This window comes from Suncus etruscus, chromosome 4 (assembly GCF_024139225.1).
Source record: "Suncus etruscus isolate mSunEtr1 chromosome 4, mSunEtr1.pri.cur, whole genome shotgun sequence".
In the NCBI taxonomy this organism is placed as follows: domain Eukaryota; kingdom Metazoa; phylum Chordata; class Mammalia; order Eulipotyphla; family Soricidae; genus Suncus; species Suncus etruscus.
This window is the reverse complement of record NC_064851.1, coordinates 25,577,119-25,597,203: the sequence shown is the minus strand read 5'-3', so window position 1 is coordinate 25,597,203 and position 20,085 is coordinate 25,577,119. Positions and strand designations below refer to the sequence as shown.

Genomic DNA, 20,085 nt, shown 5'->3' with positions numbered 1-20,085 from the left:
AAGGAAAAAAAAATGGAAGGGGAGGGTTTAAGAGAACTAGTTGGCTATTTGTCAACTGGAGTGCAATCACCCTCAGTGAGTTGAGCTCCAGAAAAATAAACAACAGCTCCTCGCAGTCCATCCATCCCCAGCGTCATGATGGCGCCCACAACAACTTGGAGGACTTTGAACTTATGGTGTCTCCAAAGATAAATCCCCAAGAGAGGGGGGAAAAGTCCTGCATCCAACTCCTTCTTCACCCAATTCCTGCTCTACAGACTTTTCCAGGAGGAAAAATAAAAAATAAAAATAAAAAGCACCACTCCAGTACATGACAGATGAAGATGGTCCTTTTTGCTCCAAAGGGCATCACTGTGACATTTCTCCTTTTTTTTTTTATTAGTATTATTTTGATGATTGTTTTTCTTTCCTTTTTACCTCCTACACACACACACACACACACACACACACACACACACACACACACACACACACACACACACACACCCCTTCCTCGCTGCAACCCCAGTCCTTGGGCGGGGTTGCTAAGGAAACGGCCGCTTGGCAACGCGCGCGAGCCCGGGGGCCGCTGGCCGCTGCTGCGCCCCTTGCAGCTTCGGCTGCTGCCGCCGCCGCTGCCGCTGCTGTTGCTGTTGCTGCTGCTGCTGCTGCTGCTGCTATTGCTGTGGCTGTTGCAATCGCAGTCGCAGCCGCTCTCCTCCCTCCGTCGTGGTCGCGGCCGCGCCTCCCAGCTCACTCACTCGCCCGCCAGAGCGCTCGCATCCACGCTAGCTGGTGTGCCAGCCGCCCGGGGAGATTAGCCACACTCCGGACGCGGCCAAAAGCCACTCACAGGAGGTGTAGTGTGGTGCCAGGGGGTGGGAGGGGAGGGAGGGAGGGACAGCTTAGTGGAGAAGGAGGAGGGAAAGCAAAGAAGGGAGGGAAAAAAAAAGAGCAAGAGAGAGATAGAAAGAGAGAAACAACACCCAACAACTAAGAGAGGGGGGAGAGAGAGAGAGAGAAAGAAAAGAAACCCACCCACCCACCCACCCCAGAACGAAAAAAAAAAAATCCGGTGGCGCGCCGCCTGGTTCCACGGGAAGCCTCGCCAGCACCAGGGGGTGGTGGGGAAGCGCGAGCGAGCTGCGAGCTGCTGGAAGGAGCAGCTCTAGCAGGGATGGACATGATGCTGTTGGTGCAGGGTGCTTGTTGCTCGAACCAGTGGCTGGCGGCGGTGCTGCTCAGCCTGTGCTGCCTGCTGCCCTCCTGCCTCCCGGCTGGACAGAGCGTGGACTTCCCCTGGGCAGCCGTGGACAACATGCTGGTCCGGAAAGGGGACACGGCGGTGCTTAGGTAGGCGGAACGGCCGTGCTGTGTTTTCCTACTCGTCCCCGACTGTCTGTCTGTCTGTCTGTCTGTCTCTCCGTCCGTCTCTTGGCGCTGAGAAGACCCCTTGGCCCCAGGACGCGGGGGGCGCGCCCCCACCCAGGACGCGCGCGTCTTGCTTGCCTCTGGCCAGATGTGGGTTCTAGGTTCTAGCGCCCAGCCCCGTACAGCTCTGGAACCCGCCTTGGGATGGGATGGATGCTCAGGGGGCCACCCCACTCGCCAAGTGGTCCGATTGGAGTTGACCGGGGAGGGTCGGCCCGGGAAGGGACCGCTTTGGAAACTCAGTTCTAAGGTCTCCTTGGACGGTGGGGTGCGGGGGTGGGGTGCAGGGGACACTCTTGGAGAGTCTGACAAGTTTCCTAGGTTCGTGGCAATGTGCCTCGAACCTCAGCGACTTTTTTTTTTTTGCAACTGCTGGCTGGCTCCCTGACCACCCCCCTTTTTTTTTCTTTCTTTTTTTCTTTCCTCTCACTTGAAGGAGGGTGGTTCAGCTCGCCCTCAATTTTTCCTTCTTCTCTCTCATCACTTTTCTCCCTCCTATTTCTTTTTTAAGGTGTTTTCCTGCTGCTTCTTCAGCTCTTTCACTACCATCGCCTCTTTGCAATTTCTATTCATCTATCTTCTCTTTGCCAACTTATTATTTCCTCCTTTCTGTCTTCAGCACGCATTTGCAAGCTTCTCTTGAATCTCTTCCTTTCTTTTCTCCTAAACCTTTTATAGTTTCCCGGTTTTTTTTTTTTTTCTTCCCTTCCGTCTCCGATTCTTTGACACCCTCCCCCGTTTAGAGGGGAATCATTTCCCAACCATCTCCTAATTTTTTCTTTCCCATTGCTCCCTGTCACACACATAGCCCCTTCCAGCAGGCTTTTCCCACCCTCACACATCTCTTCTTTTCTTAAACATACTCCCTCACACACTCTCTGTTTCACATCCTCACCCACACAGGCGCTTCCATGCTCCAACAACCACTTTCACATGCAGATTCGTTTACTGTTCAAGAGGTATATACTCTTTCACTGTTCCACATGCTGCTACTCACACATGTACACACACTGGGTCTTTCTCCATTCTCTCTCTCTCTCTCTCCTCTCTCTCTCTCTCTCTCTCTCTCTCTCTCTCTGTGTATCATTCATTCTCCCCTCTATCAGCTCTCTCTCCACCTTCAACCCCTCTCCATCTCTACTCTTTCTGTCTCCATCAGCCTCTCTGTTACTGTTCTCTTCCTCCTTCTAGCTCCAGTTTTATTTCCTTTTTTCTCAATCCCTTCTTTTTCTCTAAACATGAGCTCTGAAATGTTTTGTCATTAACTGAGAATTCATAGCCTGATCTTACCCCCCCCACAAAGGAACACTGCATAGCATGCTTTTGAAACCATAAGTTGATGACCAGTATTTATTAATTCTAAACAATACTAAACGCCCATATTTCTATATTTTCTGTGGACTCTCCAACTCCTTCCCCTGCTGTATACCTCAAATCTTCCTGAAAGATCTTCTTTTTCTCCACTGGGTGGTAGTTGACTTCTAAGTGTGGATTGCATATTATCAGTATAACATGGCATATCGAAGGTGAAATAAAGTGGGATAGGTTTCTGCTTGAATCATACAGCAAATTTTATATTTAACAAAATGAGATCTGGGAGTGGTTTCTTAAGTGTGATTTTTCACACTTGGAAGCATTATTTTGGTGAAATATACATGTATAGAGAATGCTATTTTAATTCTTAATATACAGTAATACATGCTTATAAAATATATGCTATCTACTAACATAAAAGGCACCATAAAATGTATAGAAAAGTAATAAACACTTTGTTATAACTTTGTAAAATACCTTTTATTGGTGGTAAGATATTGTCATATGTAATAGAACAAGATATAAAAGCCATATTAATGTAGTATGTGTTCATTTGCTTCAGAAGTTTGAGAAATATGGTTAAAGACAAAATACTATTTTCAGAGGCTACAACACATGCCACAGACATGAAATATGTGTTGGTAGCAGCACATTATTAGCAAGAACATTATTGTTTTCCATTTATAGGTTTGATGAACTGCTGTTTTTATGTTTTATTTTTATATTTTGTGGGAAATCTATCAGATATGATGTTTAATCAAAATTGCAAGACCCCTGATCTGCTTCTCAGGAGACCTATGTTTAGTTCATTCATTGCTTCTAGGGGTAAAGCTTTTCTAGTAATGACATTCTCTTTCCAGTGCTGTAGGTTTGATGCTGCTCTTATTTAGTATGATCATTGTATTTCTTTATTTGTATGTAAAAACTGAGCTTTTGTAATATTTTAAAATAAGAAAATTTAAATTTTTTATTTAAGACCAAATAAATTATCATTTTAACTTATATTTCTAACGACTTAGTATATATTAATTTGAATAATATTTTGTAATATAAAACTAAATCAGATCTGCATTACTTTTGTCTTGTGTGCTTTTCTTTTCAAATAATTGTTTGGGGATTATCCCATTTTGACTGTTTTACAGTGCTTTTAGGTTTTAAACTAAAACCTCACTATATGGATTTACTAAAAATCTATTGAAAAGTTATCTTTGGTATTGGTTATCTATCATATCTTTATCTCGCAACTGGTATTATCTCTGTTCATTTCACCAGTAAAGACAGAAGTTAAGAACCTATGTATAAGTCATGTGATGTATATTTCAACAAAAATAATGCCAGGGTTATGTTTTATAATTTTTATCTTGGATACTTAGATTCATACTTGATGTAATTTTCTATTCATTTGAAAACAACAAATAGAATATAAATAGAACAAAATCTACCTTCAAACATATTCTCAAATTTATCCTCCCATTAAAGGACAGGAATCTCACATTCAAGAGAACACTTTACTGAATTATAGGATATTATTTACTAAACTTTATACTCTATATTTTATTGTAATACATTCCTCAAAAATGTCTCCAATAAAAAGCAAATAGTGGCATAACAGTTATCAAATAACTTTAAGTGCTAAAGGCCTGAAAGTGCAAACATGTCAGTCACTGACTTTGTTGCTTGCGGTTACATTAATGAAATAGAAGTTTAAAGGTCAAATGATACATGTCTATCTGCTAAATGCCAGAATGTGTGTTTTGGAGAAAAGAGTCAAGAAAAACAAAAAGTAGTATAATGTTGTAATACAAACATGAAGTCTGTGATCTATTAACTCTTATCTATAATTTGTAAAATATCTCTTTTAGATTAATGGGCTTTCAAGGAAGACTGTACTTAATACATTAACCATTCACATCACTTTAGCTTTGCTTGTTAAGGGTAGTGAAGCAATATATTAAAAGTCAAGTATTCTTTATGTCTAATAAAGTTATTCACTTATAAGTCTTGAAAGGTTGACTTAAGCTATTAGACCTTTTTGATTATGAATTTAATGATAATTCATTATTGCTACCATTTGGTAAATTTCTTCTATGAACATGGGAGTTAATTAAGTTCATGGATAACTAAATTACATTTTAAGTGACAATAAGCACAAATTAATGTTTTCATTAACTTTTATTAAGTATAGAAATGGATCGCTACTATCTTTATTATTTGTTTTCTGTATACTAACATTTGTTACTTTGTTTTTGAGCAGTCAACTTATTATTTCTTTTGGGTTTGGGGCCACACCCGGTGACAGGACAGTCAACTTTTTATTTCTTTTGGGTTTGGGGCCACACCCGGTGACAGGACAGTCAACTTTTTATTTCTTTTGGGTTTGGGGCCACACCTGGTGACACTCAGGGGATTACTCTTGGCTATGGGCTCAGAAATCGCACCTGGCTTGGGGACCATATGGGATGCGGAGGGATCAAACTGCGGTTTCTCCTAGGCTATCGTGTGCAAGGCAGATGCCTTACCTCTTGTGCCACTGCTCTGACCCCGAGATGTCAACTTTATGTCTAGACTTTAAATTTGAATTATACTTGTCTATAAATGGTCAAAGTTAATGAATGTGTCATGGAGTATGATACACCGAAGACCAGGAGCTACTATATATCACATGAGTCATATTTCAGGATCTAGTTTTCTAGACCTGGACAATTATAAGATCATAACATTGCTCTAGATCAATATGTAAAGTTAAGACAACTTTCAAAACATAAGTTTTCAGTTATTTTAATGTGATTCAGTGTTTTTGTTTTTATAAACATTTTATTATCTATAGTTATGCAAATATGTCAGAAACCTTTAATGCATTAGAAACAACATAGTGAACATCCTCATGATGATGTCCTTTTGGTGCCTGAAAAAAAATTTAGAATGCATAACCTAAAAGGAATTCCATTCATTTTGTTTCTACTATAAGTCTTTTGTATGAATTTTGCACATTTTATGCTCCCTTCCTGATATGAATTCAAAATGCCCTATTCTCTGCTTGTCATGTTTTAATCAAAGAAAGAAAGAGATTCTTTTCTTTCATGTGATAGATTCTTCCACTTTTGCAAAGTTGAATAGAGTGATGTCATGGTAATGGAATAAATTTGAGTGGAAGTATTGTGAGATCTTACTATGTTATTGACTTAGGAAAAATTCTTTTACTTCACACATAGAACATAGTCTTACTTCTACAGAAGATATGTCCAAAATACAAGAATTTGCATCTATATTTTAAATAATGATGGAACATACTTATTACTTTTCAGCATATCTTCCCTATAACTTTTCTTTTAATTAGACTACACTAATAAGCATTTTGATTAGAATGTTAGCTGCTGGATATAAGTTAGTGAATGATTTATGTATGAGAATGCAGAATTACCAATGAATTGAAACAAATTATTTTGTAATTTTAGAATATCATTGAGAAGTTATGTATTGGTTTTGAATCATTCCACAGATTTATGTATGACATATGACAAATCATTGAACTCTAGGTATTTTCAACTTAGATTATTATGATATAATTGAATTTATAAATGTCTATTAAAAAGTATCATTTGGAAATTTTCTTTGATATTCTTATTTTTACATATCTAAAAAAGTGTTAATTACACAATTAAAAATATGTGGGAGTTTTTATTCTAGCAATAATATGCCTCGGTGTTAACTAGTTATTTGAGAGCTATTATTGTTCCTTGTTTACAATTTTTGTATAAATAAATATTTTTATTATATTCAAGAACACCATACTGTTTCAAAACTTTGGGATACTTTTTACATAAGTTTTAGTGCAAAGTCTGAACTAAATCTTTGAACATTTACTTGAAACACTTATGAATCTTTGAACACATACATGTTAATGGACTATATTTTTTAATAACTTAACTTTACAATTAAGCAGTATCTAGTGAATTAATTCAGTGATATTTGACTTCTGAAGTTAAGAGAAATGTTTACATCAGGTATTTGACAGTCCTGAGCCTACTTGACCAAATCCTGCCTTTGTCCTTCTGTTACTCTATTCTGCTAGAGATAAATAGTGAAACTAATACTTCAGCTTGCAATTCCCAGTTAACCATGTCAGCTATCTTTGATCTGTGATTAGCCATTGAAGAGGAGTTTTTGGATAAGAAAAAATCAATAAAAGGCCTGAGCACTACTTTCCTATTTTATTTTGGGCAATATACAACAGTGTCTCCATATCCCACCAAGATCTTTGATTTTTGTTGTGTTATTTTGAATAATAATTTTTATTTTGACCAAAGTGGATTACAAATCTTTCAGAGTAATATTTTAGGTACATGTTGATGTTGAATCAGGGGAATTCCCACCACCAGAGTTGTCCTCCCTCCACCCCCTGTTCCCAGCAAGCATCCCCTATCCCCTCCCTTACTCCTCAGGCTGCTAGTATAAGTGGTACCCTCCGTGTCTAGCTTGTTGTAGATTGGGCATCGATTCTTCCATCACTGCCTTAGGGTTTGGTGCCTAAGTCTAATAATTTTTATTACCACTTAGTGATCATACAACTGTTTGGTCTTGGTATCCTCCACGAATGCCCCCTCAATTTGAGAGGTGAAACAAGTTAGTTCAAGTTATATGGTTTTGTTTGAAGAGAAAAAAGAAAAAATAAATAAAATGGGGTAAAAATCAAACAAGCAAAATTGGGCAGAGACTTCTAGAGGCTATAAATATTAATTTGAGAGAAGAAAGGGAAAAAGGAAGAGAAACACAACGAAATACAAAAGGAAAAAAAAACTGCAACTTTTCTTTGACACCACACCTCTAATTTACTTTATCCAACTTAGCTTAAGTAGACAGATATAAGATATAAGACAGATATAAGAGATAGACATTAAATTGTTACAAAGATAGGTAATATTACATAGAAAGAGCATGAATATATGAGTTTCTTCAACAAGAGATTGTATAAGTCAAGAAGGATAAAGTAAATTTGTGATTATCAAATTAGGTTTTTGTAGAAACAATGTTGTTTCATCAAAAATAAGTTTACGATGACAAGATCTAGTAATACTATATCATTTAATTTGACTAAGCAAAACAGAATTTAAGATGAACCATACTTGTGCACGTGTGATCAAAATGGTGCAATAATTCTGAACAGTACTTATTAATGTAAACAAAGGAATGGATTACAGACCTTACATTTATGTAACTTAATACTTTAAGAGCTAGTCAGTTTACAGGTTTTATAAAGCATTCAGTATGTATGATTATAACAATGACCATGCTTCAAGATTTCACGATTGACTGATTTTTTATCATACAATATTCAACACTAATCCCTTGATCTGTACACATTTCCTACCATATATGTCCTCTTTTTGCATCCTACCCTCTTCCCTGCTCCCTTGCCCATCTTTATGGCAAATACCCTTTTCTTTCTCACTCTCTCCCAGTTTCCTCTTCTACCATGCATATCACTTTACCTTTTCAGCAATCAATTCATTTCCAGTGATCATTTCCAACTATTATTATCACAGTGGTTCCTTTTCTGCCCTAATTGCACTCCATACAATGTGTGGCAAGTTTCTTACAATGATCTAGTCCTATTGGCTTTCATCATACTATTTTTGTTTATATCCCACAAATGATCACATTCATTCTATGTCTGTTCCTATCCTTCTGGTTCAATTTGCTCAGAAAACACTCTCCATATACATCCATATATAAGCAATTTTTATTATTAAAATTTACAGAAGAGCTGCATAGTAATCAATTAAATAGTAGTACCAGGGTTTCTTTATAAACTCATCTGTTTTTGAACACTTGGATTGTTTCCAGCTTCTGTATATTGTGAATAGAACTGAAAAAGATAACAAGAGTGCAGATGTCTTTTCTGCATGTGTTTTGGGGCCACTTGGTTATATTGTAGAAGTCATACTTTTCAATGAAAATGATCAAATTTTCTTAAAATTTGTATGGGACAATAGCCCCCATGAATAGCTAGTGCAATCCTTGGAAAATAAAAAAATGATGGGTCATCACTTTTCCCAACTTCAAACTATACTACAAAACAGTGATATTTAAAACAGCCTGTTATGGGAATAAAGACAAAATTTCCTATCAGTAGAATAAATTCAAGGAAATTACACCTAATTCTACCAAAAACTGGAGAGAAGAGATGAACAGACATTTCCTCAAAGAAGAAATACAGAACACTAAAAGGCAAATGAAAAATGGATTCACATCATTTATCATCCAGGATGCAAATCAAAACTTCAAAGGGATAACTCTTTATAGCACAAAGACTGGCATACATCAAGAGGAACAAAGAACAAAATAAAACAAAAAAGAAAAGACAAAACAATGCTGGTATGGATGTGGGGAGAAAGGACTTTTATTCACTGCTGGTGGAAATGTAGACTGATCCAGCATTTTTTTTGAAAATTATATGGACATTTTACAAAAAGACAAAAATTTAATTCCCATATGACCCAGTAATAAAAAATGTTTTGACTGAAAATTTCATATGACTTAGCAGCTAAAGAGACAGTTCAGAGAGTAGAACTTTTGGCTTTCCTACAACTGATGTCTGTTCAGTTGTTAGCACCACAGTTAGTTTCCTGAGTACCACCAGGCGTGATCCCTGATTATAGAGCTCCAAGTAAGCTCTGAGCAATTAAAACAAGAGAAAAAATTACCGCTTATTTTCTCCTGTGTCCTTTCCAGAATGTTTTTAAATATATATATGTAAACACATAAGTGATATAGAAAGTTTGGTTAGTTGGTGTTGTTTGTTCAGTCTTTATTTTTACACTCAACTGAGAATTAGATTTTTTTAGTTACTTATCCTTTACATTACTAGCAGAAACTTCTGAAAGACATTTATGTATATATACTTCCCTCCAAGTTGAAGAATTTTCATTAAGCTTTTATTTTGTATATTTCTCCATATTTTTTTCAGGGAAGATATTAATCGTAAAATTTCTACTATTGAAATAACTCACCAAGTCTTATTCAACTCTGCCTTTTCAATCCCCTCAGTGTTTAGCTGATGCTATCAATTATCATTATCAATCTATTAGAGAAAATAAAATTTACTGATTGTATTTTTCTGAAAAGTATTATATTACCTGCCTTTTTCTTTTCTTAAAATGTTAATTTAGTCTCAAGCATTTTGCTATGTATTTTTTATGTTTTGTTTTTACCAATGGGAACAGAATTTTCTATGATATTACAGAATAAGATATAGGATTTGTCTATATGCAATGAATATCAAATTAGATGATAACTAAGGCACTGCACAAACAATGCTATTTAACTTATAACATTATAAATATGGGAACATTTTAATGGTAATAAGAAGTGGTCTTAAATTATGTTAAAATCGATCTTGTATTTTTGTGTGTTTTTTTTTATCTGTTGGCAGTTACAGAACTACAAAGATTTATGACTACCTGTCCTTAGATCCTTAAAAAAATCTTGTGTATGTCAGGCCAATATCTATTCTTTTGAATTAATAACTTAGATTTGAGCAGAACTTGTTTGTTATTTAATTTGTCTCTCAGAGATAGTTCAATAGTACTTTATATACTACAAGGCATTGATACTAGCTGATAGAATATGAATATGGTCATGTGGCTGTTTAGATATGCTGATAAATTTATATATTAGCATAGTGCTTTCTATGCTATATCAAGTTCTGAAACCTGATAAAGATTTTTCCTCTAAAGCATTGAGCTGGCATGGGACCTGGTATTTCTAAGTCATTTTTTCAAGAAAAAAAAAGGAATATAGGAAAGGAGGAATCTGGCAGTATGCCAGCATTAAGTGTTGCTCTTTTGAACAGATGCCAATTCTCTGTTCCAAATAGCTGGAAATTTGCTCACTTTACAAAAGATGTTTGTAACCCTTATCAGTCCAGACTAAATTGTTCTTAACTGAATTATATTAAGCTCTTTACACAGGCCAGTTCCTATTCTCATGTTACAGGGTAGAGTTTCTTTGAAATTATAGCTACTGCCATAAAATATTTAAAGGTTTTGGGTGATTTAAAGGGCCATGGGGAAAATGGGTTCTGTGGTCTTCAAAAATATCTTTCTTCTCTTACAACCAAATTTAATTTATTGATATTAATTGCACTAAGAGATATTGTGAACGCGCAAGACCTGTAATCAAAAGACAAGACAGCATTTTTATATAGACTCTCAAATAACATTACATACTGTTGTATAGTAATATTTAATGAATAAATCAAAGGGATCATAAAGTTTCCAAGTATCACAGATAGAATTCTCATAGAAGAGAACATATTCAAATAGATCTGATTTATGAGAAACTATTTTCATGTTAAGATTTTGGTAATTGATCGGGTGAATATAATGTGGACTATATACTCATTAGCTTACTCCTTGATATATTATTAATGTTCAAACTATGAATGATTGGAGAAGAAATTGGAAAAGAGAATGGAAGAAAAGAGGAGAGAGAGAAAGAGAAGTGGAAAGTATATTGTGCAAATGACTTCTGATCACCTTACTTAGAGCTTAAAGTCACCTGAGTGACTTAAAATTAAGGCTCTATGTAAAATATAGAAAAATTACAATGAGAATGAATAAGATTTTTTATTAAATAAAGTGATATATAGTACAACTTGGAGTCCTAAATTTACTTCTTATAGCCATGTATAAATGCTTTACAAATTACTTGTGCACTTTAAAAACTATAATATTGGTGGACATATTATCGATGTAATATTACATTTTATCAATATATTTTATGTGTGCATTATAGAAAATAAGAATCTGTATATACTATATTAATTTCATCTCTACATATCTAATTCTGTCCTTTATCATAAAATCGGGAAGATAAACACAAAAGAATATTATGTATCAATTTTTAAATTGATACATCTGTCTTCTTAACATTTATTGGTGAAATTCATTCTTTTATATTGCTAATAGGAAATAGTAGGTTAAAAGTGTTATTTTTGTTCATGCATAGTGCTTTCTATCAGAATCACATATCAAACACGTTGTGTTAAAAGTGTTTAGGCTTTTGGATGTTCAGAATGGGATTCACGAGAGTTTCTGTTTCTGTTTACTGACAACTACATATGAACAATACCTTACTCTCAGTCTTATGTTCTCTTTCTGTGATGTTTAAAGACAACTGAAGTTGGAGCATTAGTATACTTGCCTTGCACTACCCTACCCAGGTTCTAGGCATGGTTCATTATGTGGTTCCCCAGGTAATACCAGGAATGATTCCTGGGTGTCATACCAGGAGCAAGCAAGCCTTCTGTACCACCAGACATAGTGCCAAAACAAACCTATAAAAATAAAAAAAAAAAAAACCTAGGGGCTATAGCTGTGGTGCAAGCCATTAAGCATCTGCCTTGCACTTGCTAGCCTAGGACAGACCACAGTTCAATCCCTGGCATCCCATATAATCCCCCAAACCAGGAGCGATTTCTGAGTGCAGAGTCAGGAGTAACCCCTGAGCGTCACTGGGTGTGGCCCAAAGAACAACAACAAAAAAAAATAAGGAAAAAAAACTATAAAAATAAAAACTACTGTCTCACAAATAATACCATTTTAAATTAAATATTGCTTGTAAATGGTATTTGGTGTCTACCACATATTAAGTGCTAAATTATCTTTCATTTTCTTTTAATTTTAATCTGAAGGTTGTTGGCACTATTTTTTACAGACGGGTATACATTTACCTGTTTATACCACTGTATCAACTATTTTTAAAACACAATATAATACTCTAAAACACATATTTTTGGTTCAACCAAAGAATACATGGAAATTTGAAAGAGAAGGGTCTAATTGAATGGGGTCTTAGATGCTTAACATGTCAGGCAAATCTAGCAGAAAGACCTGTGACAGTACCTTTTTAGAATCTGTAGGTGGAAAACTTATAGATATTGGTAAAAGCATATTTGTACTGAACCTCCCCAAACGAAAGAATTTGATAAACTCTGGAGAGATACTACCTATAAAGACACAGATGGGAAAGCTAGGAGCAAATACTGCTCACAAAAATTAGTAAGAAGTGATTCAAGGATTTTGTACTTATTATACAGCAGCAATCAAGCATTGTTGACACACAGTATTGCTTTTAGAACTTAGCAGCTACTGTATCCACAATATAACAAGCAATGCTAAGAAAACAATGTCATACAAGTTTATCTCTTTCTATAATTTATACTTTACACACTTTGTTACTTTATTCTATCTCAGTTATGTTAATCAGCATACTTTAATGGACACCCCTGCACTGATGAAGCTACCGATATCATGATTCAAATTTAACTAATACTCACTGAGTATCTACTATAGATGAGATTCTTTAATAAAAATACAATAAGGCTGTTTTATTAATTATAAAGTCCAACATACGGCATTGATTTTTCAGTTTTAAATCCAAGTAAATATGTGTGTGAAAGATAAGTATTCTATTTTATGTAGGAAAAGTGATGTCTGAAAAGTGATGTGAAAGTCAAAAACCACTTATTTTTATTAATATTTTATTTATATATTGATTTAAAAACTTTGATTATAAATATGATTGTAGTTGGGTTTCAGTCCTGTAAAGAACACCCCCCTTCACCGGTGCAACATTCCCACCACCATTGTCGCAAATCTCCCTCTTCACCACCTTCACCTGTACTCTAGACAGGCTTTCCACTTCCCTCATTCATTCACATTGTTATGATAGTTCTCACTTGTAGTTATTTCTGTAAATACACTCACCACTCTTTGTGGTGAGCTTCATGTCATGACCTGGATCTTCCAGCCCTCCTCTCTTTTTCTCGGAGGATTATTGCAAAAATGTCTTTTATTTTTTTTTAAAAAACCCATAGATGAGTGAGACTATTCTGTGTCTATATCTCTCCCTCTGACTTATTTCACTCAGCATAATAGATTCCATGTACATCCATATATAGGTAAATTTCATGACTTCATCTCTCCTGATGGCTGCATAATATTCTATTGTGTATATGTACCACAGTTTTTTTTAGCCATTCATTTGTTGAAGGGCATCTTGGTTGTTTCCAGAGTCTGGCTATTGTAAATAGCACAGCAATGAATATATGTGTGAGGAAGAAATTTTTGTATTGTATTTTTGTATTCTAGGGCATATCCCTAGGAGTGGTATAGCTGGATCTTATGGGAGCTCAATTTACATATTTTGGAGGAATCTCCATATAGTTTTCCATAAAGGTTGTACTAGATGGCATTTCCACCAAAAGTGAATAAGAGTTCCTTTCTCTCCACATCTCCGCCAGCACTGCTTGTTCTCATTCTTTGTGATGTGTGCCCATCTCTGTGGCGTAAGATGGTACCTCATTTTGATTTGCATCTCCCTGATGATTAGTGATGTGGAGCATTTTTTTTCATGTATCTTTTGGCTATTGTATTTCTTCTTTATCAAAGTGTCTATCCATTTCTTCTCCTTTTTGATGGGGTTAGATTTTTTTTTTGTAAAGTTCTGTCAAAGCCCTGTATATTTTGGATATTAGCCCCTTATCTGATGCGTATTGGGTGAATAGTTACTCCCAGTCAGTGGGTGACTCTTGTATCCTGGGCACTGTTTTCTTTGAGGTGCAGAAGCTTCTCAGCTTAATATATCCCCATCTGTTTATCTGTGCTTCCACTTGTTTGGAGAGTGCAGTTTCCACTTGTTTGGAGAGTTCAGTTTCTTCCTTGAAGATGCCTTTTGTCTCAATGTCATGGAGTGTTTTACCTACATGTTGTTCTATATACCTTTTGAAAAACCACTTATTTTTTTAAGCCACAGAATTTCCTGGAGATTTGTGTATATAGCCTTTAAAAGAAAAGAAAAACATCGACTATATGCTTGAGTATTCAAATCTCCCAGTTTAATAAATTGAATGCTAAATATTTTATACATAAACCTCTATTTCAAAAGATGTACTCCTTTGCAAAAGGTAGACAGACTAGAGTGTGAAGCATCATAGTTTATAAATTAAAACAGGAGAAAAATATAAAAATCAGATTTATATACAAGACACCTTTATTCCAGTTTCATTTAACAGAAAGACATATTTCATGATAACAAGTTTTTATATAAATTTTAAATAGTGCTCTATTTTTGTTTACATAACTTAAGAACATTTTCTATTCTCTTTTGCCCAAGTCTAACTCTTCTGAATTCCAAATTACTACATCATTTATGCCATTCTCTCATTTACATTACATTACAGTGATAGTCCTTTTGGAATCTGCAAAAAAATATTGCATCTATTGTTACATATTACTCATTGACATAAAGTGGTGGGTGAGACATTACCATTAGCCAAACAAGGACTACAAAAGCATGTGACCAATGCTTCTCATTGGCTGCCTCTGACTCATCTCACTATCTGATATGACCCATTAATGATGTTAGTAGTTCTTGGTAAAAAATGTTTCCCAAACTCTAGTCAGTTAGATTATTACCAGCATTTCAAATAACATTGTAAATAATTGTTTGTGTAGAGTATGTAATTAAATTTTAGTATACTTGATTTGATATCTACTTTTCTTCTTTACAGTCTATGTTTTGTATACCATCGGTAATGATTATGTTTTTCTATACAGAATAGGTCATTTAAACACTCAGTCACCATTTTTAAAGCTTACCACAAAGCTTTAAATCTCTGCTGTACAGCAGAGAAGACACTACTATGACAATGATTGTGAAAGATCACTCTGAACAAAAACTGGGTGCTAAAAGGAGGTAACGTGATATACAGGATAACACTTCAGTAACAATAATGGAAACCTTAGTGACTAAAGGGGAAAACTAGTATGTATTTGAGAGAGATAGAAATAGGGAGAAAAGAAGAGAGAAAGAGAGATAGAGAGAGAGAACTAGGAGAGAGGGGAGCTAGAAGGGAAGGAGGGCAACTGGGGACATTGATGGTGGTAAATGTGAAGGGTGTTAAACATTTGACTAAAAACTCAATCATGAACAACTTTGTAACTGTTATCTGAATCTCACACAGTGGTTTTGTAAAAAATAAATGAAAGTAAAAACAGTTTTCTGGGGATGAAGAGCTCTTTACACATTTATTTATCTTTCTATTTCTATTCCTACCTTTAGAACCAGTATATCTTTGTTACTGCTTGTCCTACTAAGGGAATGATAAAGCAGTGTTGAAGTCTTCCACTGTTTTTATGTTTTTTATTGGTGTCTTTCTTCAAGCTTATCAACAGTTGTTTTAAGTATTATGCTGGTCCATCACTGAGTGAATATATGTTTAAAAGTGTGCTTTCTTTTTGGTGTGCACAGACCTTGATTAGTCAGAAATACCCATCACTGTCTCTTATAAACTTTATAAGCCTGAAATCTGTGTCATCTGATATTAGTATGTCCAACCCAGACTTTTTAAGGGAGTAATTTGCTGGAGTGATTGTTGTTCAGCCTTTGATTTTGATTGTATGTTTGCAAGGACTATTCAGATGTGTTTCTTGCAGGCTGGAAATGTTGGATCCAGTGTTTGATCCATTTTCCCACTCTGTGTCTCTTAACTGGTATAGTTAGTCCATTGATATTGAGATAGATGATTGCCATGAGATTATGTGTCATAATTTTTGTAGGAGTTTGGTGTGTTTGTTGGGTCCGCCTTGTCTTAAAGTAGGCCCATAGTTCTTCTTATAAAGTTTGTTTTGAGTCTGTAAATTTTCCGAGCTGTTGTTTATCCATGAAAGAGTATATTCTTCCCTCAAACCTGAATTTAAGTTTGGCTGACTGAAATATTTTTGGCAAATTCATTTCAATGAGTTTTGTCACAATATTCCAGAACTGTCTTCAAACCTGGATGGTTGTAAAAAAAAAAAAATCCACTGTAAATCTCAAGAAAACTTCTTTGTAAGTAATTTCCCTTTTTGATCTTTATGCTTTCTACCCCTATGGCTGGTATTCGTCATTGTAACTAATCCATGACTGTGTTGTTTTTCTTTGGATTACTTTTAGCTGGTACTCTTCAGGCATCCAGGATGTAATTGCATGTACTTTTGAGCTGTGGGAACTTCTCTGCAATGATGTTCTTGACTGTTGATTTTTCATGGGTATTTTCTTCTTGAAACTCTGAGACTCTAATGATTTTTATGTTGTTTCTGTTGAGTTTATCCCAGAATTTTATTTTCATCTGTTGATATCCTTTGGAAACTGTTTTCTTCATGTGTTCTTTTATTTTAAGACTCTTTTCCAACCCAGGCTGTTGTATGGAATTGTTATGTAGTTTATCTTCCAGCTCACTGATTCTGTCCTCAGCTGCTATAACACTGTTGCTGAGGCCTTACATTGAGTTTTTCATTTACTTACCAAGATTTTCAGCCCCGTTATTTCAGTTTGAAGTTTTGTCATTTCTACTTTAATATATTCTTACATCTTTAAAATATTTTAGCAATTAAAATAATATTTTCTTGAAATAATTAAGTAACAGATTAAGAATTAAGACAAGTTACTATGTCTTTTTAAAATATGTTCATGATATACTTTAATTGTAAGTTGTGAAAATTAATGAGATAAAATTTGTTAATCTTGTAGCATATTGTGACATGATATGAATTTTAATAAGCAGAATCATTGTTTTTCTTATAAATATCATTTATACCAGATGTTTACTAATATTTTATGGGGATATTAACAGTAGCCCCCAAATCTTTAGTAATATTTATTAATATCTTAGCAAATTAATTTTTATATATTTTTGAAGTTTATCAGTAAAAACATTATAGCAGTTAATTATGGTATTAATTTTCATTTTTATAATTTATTTATTATTTTCATTTTCTTAATTTTTGGACCACACTTGTCTGCACTTAGGGACAACTCCTGGTGGGTCTCTAGAGATCATATGGTGTACATACAGTTGAACCTGAGTAATCTTAGTGCAAAGAAAGCACTACACAATATATATCCTCAGACCATCATATTATTTTTAAAAAACATAATCCTATATGCCATTTTTATACTATATGAAATGAAATCCTTAAGTTGTAAGGTAAATTGTTCTATAGTGTCTTTTTGCATTTTACATGTAGTAGAAAATAATAAAGTAAACACGATAGTGAGGAAATGTATAAAGTTTGTCTCTTTTAGGACCAATAAATTAAACCTCAAAGTAGATAAACTAAAAACATATTTGTCATTGCACAGATATAATTTTTATAACTTTAAAGAACATAATTTTTGGCATAAAGTTGGGAAGATACCATCAGAGACTTTACGGGTGTCTTTTGAATTTCTGAAATGTATATGTATGAATAATATTTCATGTCTTAGGATTTTTGGAAATAGTTTTTAGTTCAGTTTTAAAGGAAAAAACTATTTTCTAAAATTTGCGGTATTTTTCACTTATGACATTCAAATGATTATTTAATCATCTATCACTTTGCAATTTTTGAACTACTCTTAACCACTAACTTGCTAATTATTAGTAAATCAGAGGCAGTTATTAAGTTCAATGTAATTAATTTTTGTTTTGTTGTGTCAGGTATAGAATAGGACCTCACATATTTACTCTTGCACAGTGACATGAACCATATTTCTAGCCCCCAATTTATTATTTTATTAAACTGTAGTATTTGCAGTTTATTGACACTCCTTTTTGCTTAAATAAAACTTAAATGTATCACCATGAGATACACAGTTAAAAAGTTGTTCATGTTTGAGTTTAGTCAGAAAAAAAGGTAGACACCCATCCCTTTACCAGTGCATATTTCCCACCACAAAGGTCCAGTTTCCTCTTTCACTTTCCCCTGTCCTGCTCCTTATCCTTCCCTGCCTGCCTCAATAATAGACATTTTTCTTCTTTCCTTCTGTTTCTCTATATGCCTCTCTGTCTCTGAGTCTCTAATTTTTTTGCAAAACTATTTGCATATTATCACTGAAGGGGTATAATGTATAACATTTTACTTCATTTCAGCACCACATCTTGTGAGGAGAGATCATTTCCTATTATTCTCATAGTGGTCCCTCTCTGCCCTGACTACACATTCCTCCTCTTTGCTGCAAGCTTCCTACCATGGACCAGTCCTACTGACCTTGGTATCTATTGTCTTTGGGTATTATGAATATACTATCATTTTTATGTGTCCCACACAATTGCATGATCATTATATCTCTATCCCCATCCCTTTGACTCATTTTACTCTATTTAGGACTCTCCATTTCCATCCATGTAAAAACAAATTTCATTTGTTTCATTTTATTTTTCCCAACAGCTGTATAGAACTCCATTGTGTATATGTACCAGTTTCTGTATCCACTCTCTATTCTTAAACATTTGTCTTTGTTTCCAAATTCTGGATATTGTGCTGCAATGAAAAAAAGAGTTCAGATGTCTTTCCTGTGTTATTTTTGCACCCCTATGGTTTATGCTCAGTAGGGGAATTACTGAGTCTATTTTTTTTTGAGGAATGTTCATATTGTTTTGCAAAAATATTGGAGCAATCTACGTTCCCACAAGCAGTAAAGGAGAGTCTCTTTCTCCCTATAACTGTCTCACTCTGGTTACTCTTCTACTTCATTATGTGTTCTAGTCTCTGAGGTATGAAGTGATATTGCATTGGACTTTTGATTTTTATCTTCCTGATGATTAATGATATGCAGAATTTTTTCATGCACTTTTTGGCCATCTGTATTTCTTCTTTTTCAATTTTCTTGTTCAACTCTTCTCATTTTTTATTGATTTAGATGATTTTCTTGTTAGTCTCTGACTAATACCTCATATACTTTTAGATAAAATGTAAAAGAGGATATTGGCTCTATCTAAAGATATATGAAAATACTAGAGCTGATTTAGTACAATAAAGTTAAACTATCACTCTGTAATTATATAATTATCATTGCCAAATTATTTCTTTTTTACCATGGAACTTTATTTCTTTCATTCTATGCCCCAAAGTAGAAAATGCTAAAATAAGACTTGAGAGTCTTAAGTTTGCTCTATTTATTTTTTCAGTAGAGACTATAACTTTCAGTAGAGACTATATACAAACTTGCAGTTTGTAGTGCTGGCTTTGTTGTGGTGGTGGTGGTGTGTGTAAAAAAGGCAGGGGTGGTCAATCAGCATAAGCTATATCTGACATGATAAGCCAGATTTTTGTTCTTAGGTCTGTTGTTGTTCAGGGATCACTGTGACTTATATCACTTTGATTTGGTGACCAGTTCTTTGGATAAAAATTAGGAGCTCATACATGCTAAGCATATGGTCTCCCACTTGAGCAACATCCCTCAAACCCTAATGTTTGCTATTTAGCCAATTTTACAGTGAAGATATTTTGTTACCTCAGGACTTGATTGTGGTTGAGGGTGATATGGGATATAGGA

At 34.8% G+C, this 20,085-nt stretch overlaps 1 protein-coding gene across 1 annotated transcript in view; it reads left to right on the top strand.

The window, feature by feature from the left end:
• The first annotated feature begins 1,026 nt into the window (after positions 1–1,026).
• Positions 1,027–20,085, top strand: part of NEGR1 (neuronal growth regulator 1) — a 919,240-nt gene continuing 900,181 nt past the window's right edge. Inside the window, exon 1 of the mRNA XM_049772064.1 lies at positions 1,027–1,332. Coding sequence (XP_049628021.1) covers positions 1,157–1,332 — 176 coding nt within the window. The 5' untranslated portion in view covers positions 1,027–1,156. The remainder of the gene's footprint in view (positions 1,333–20,085) is intronic.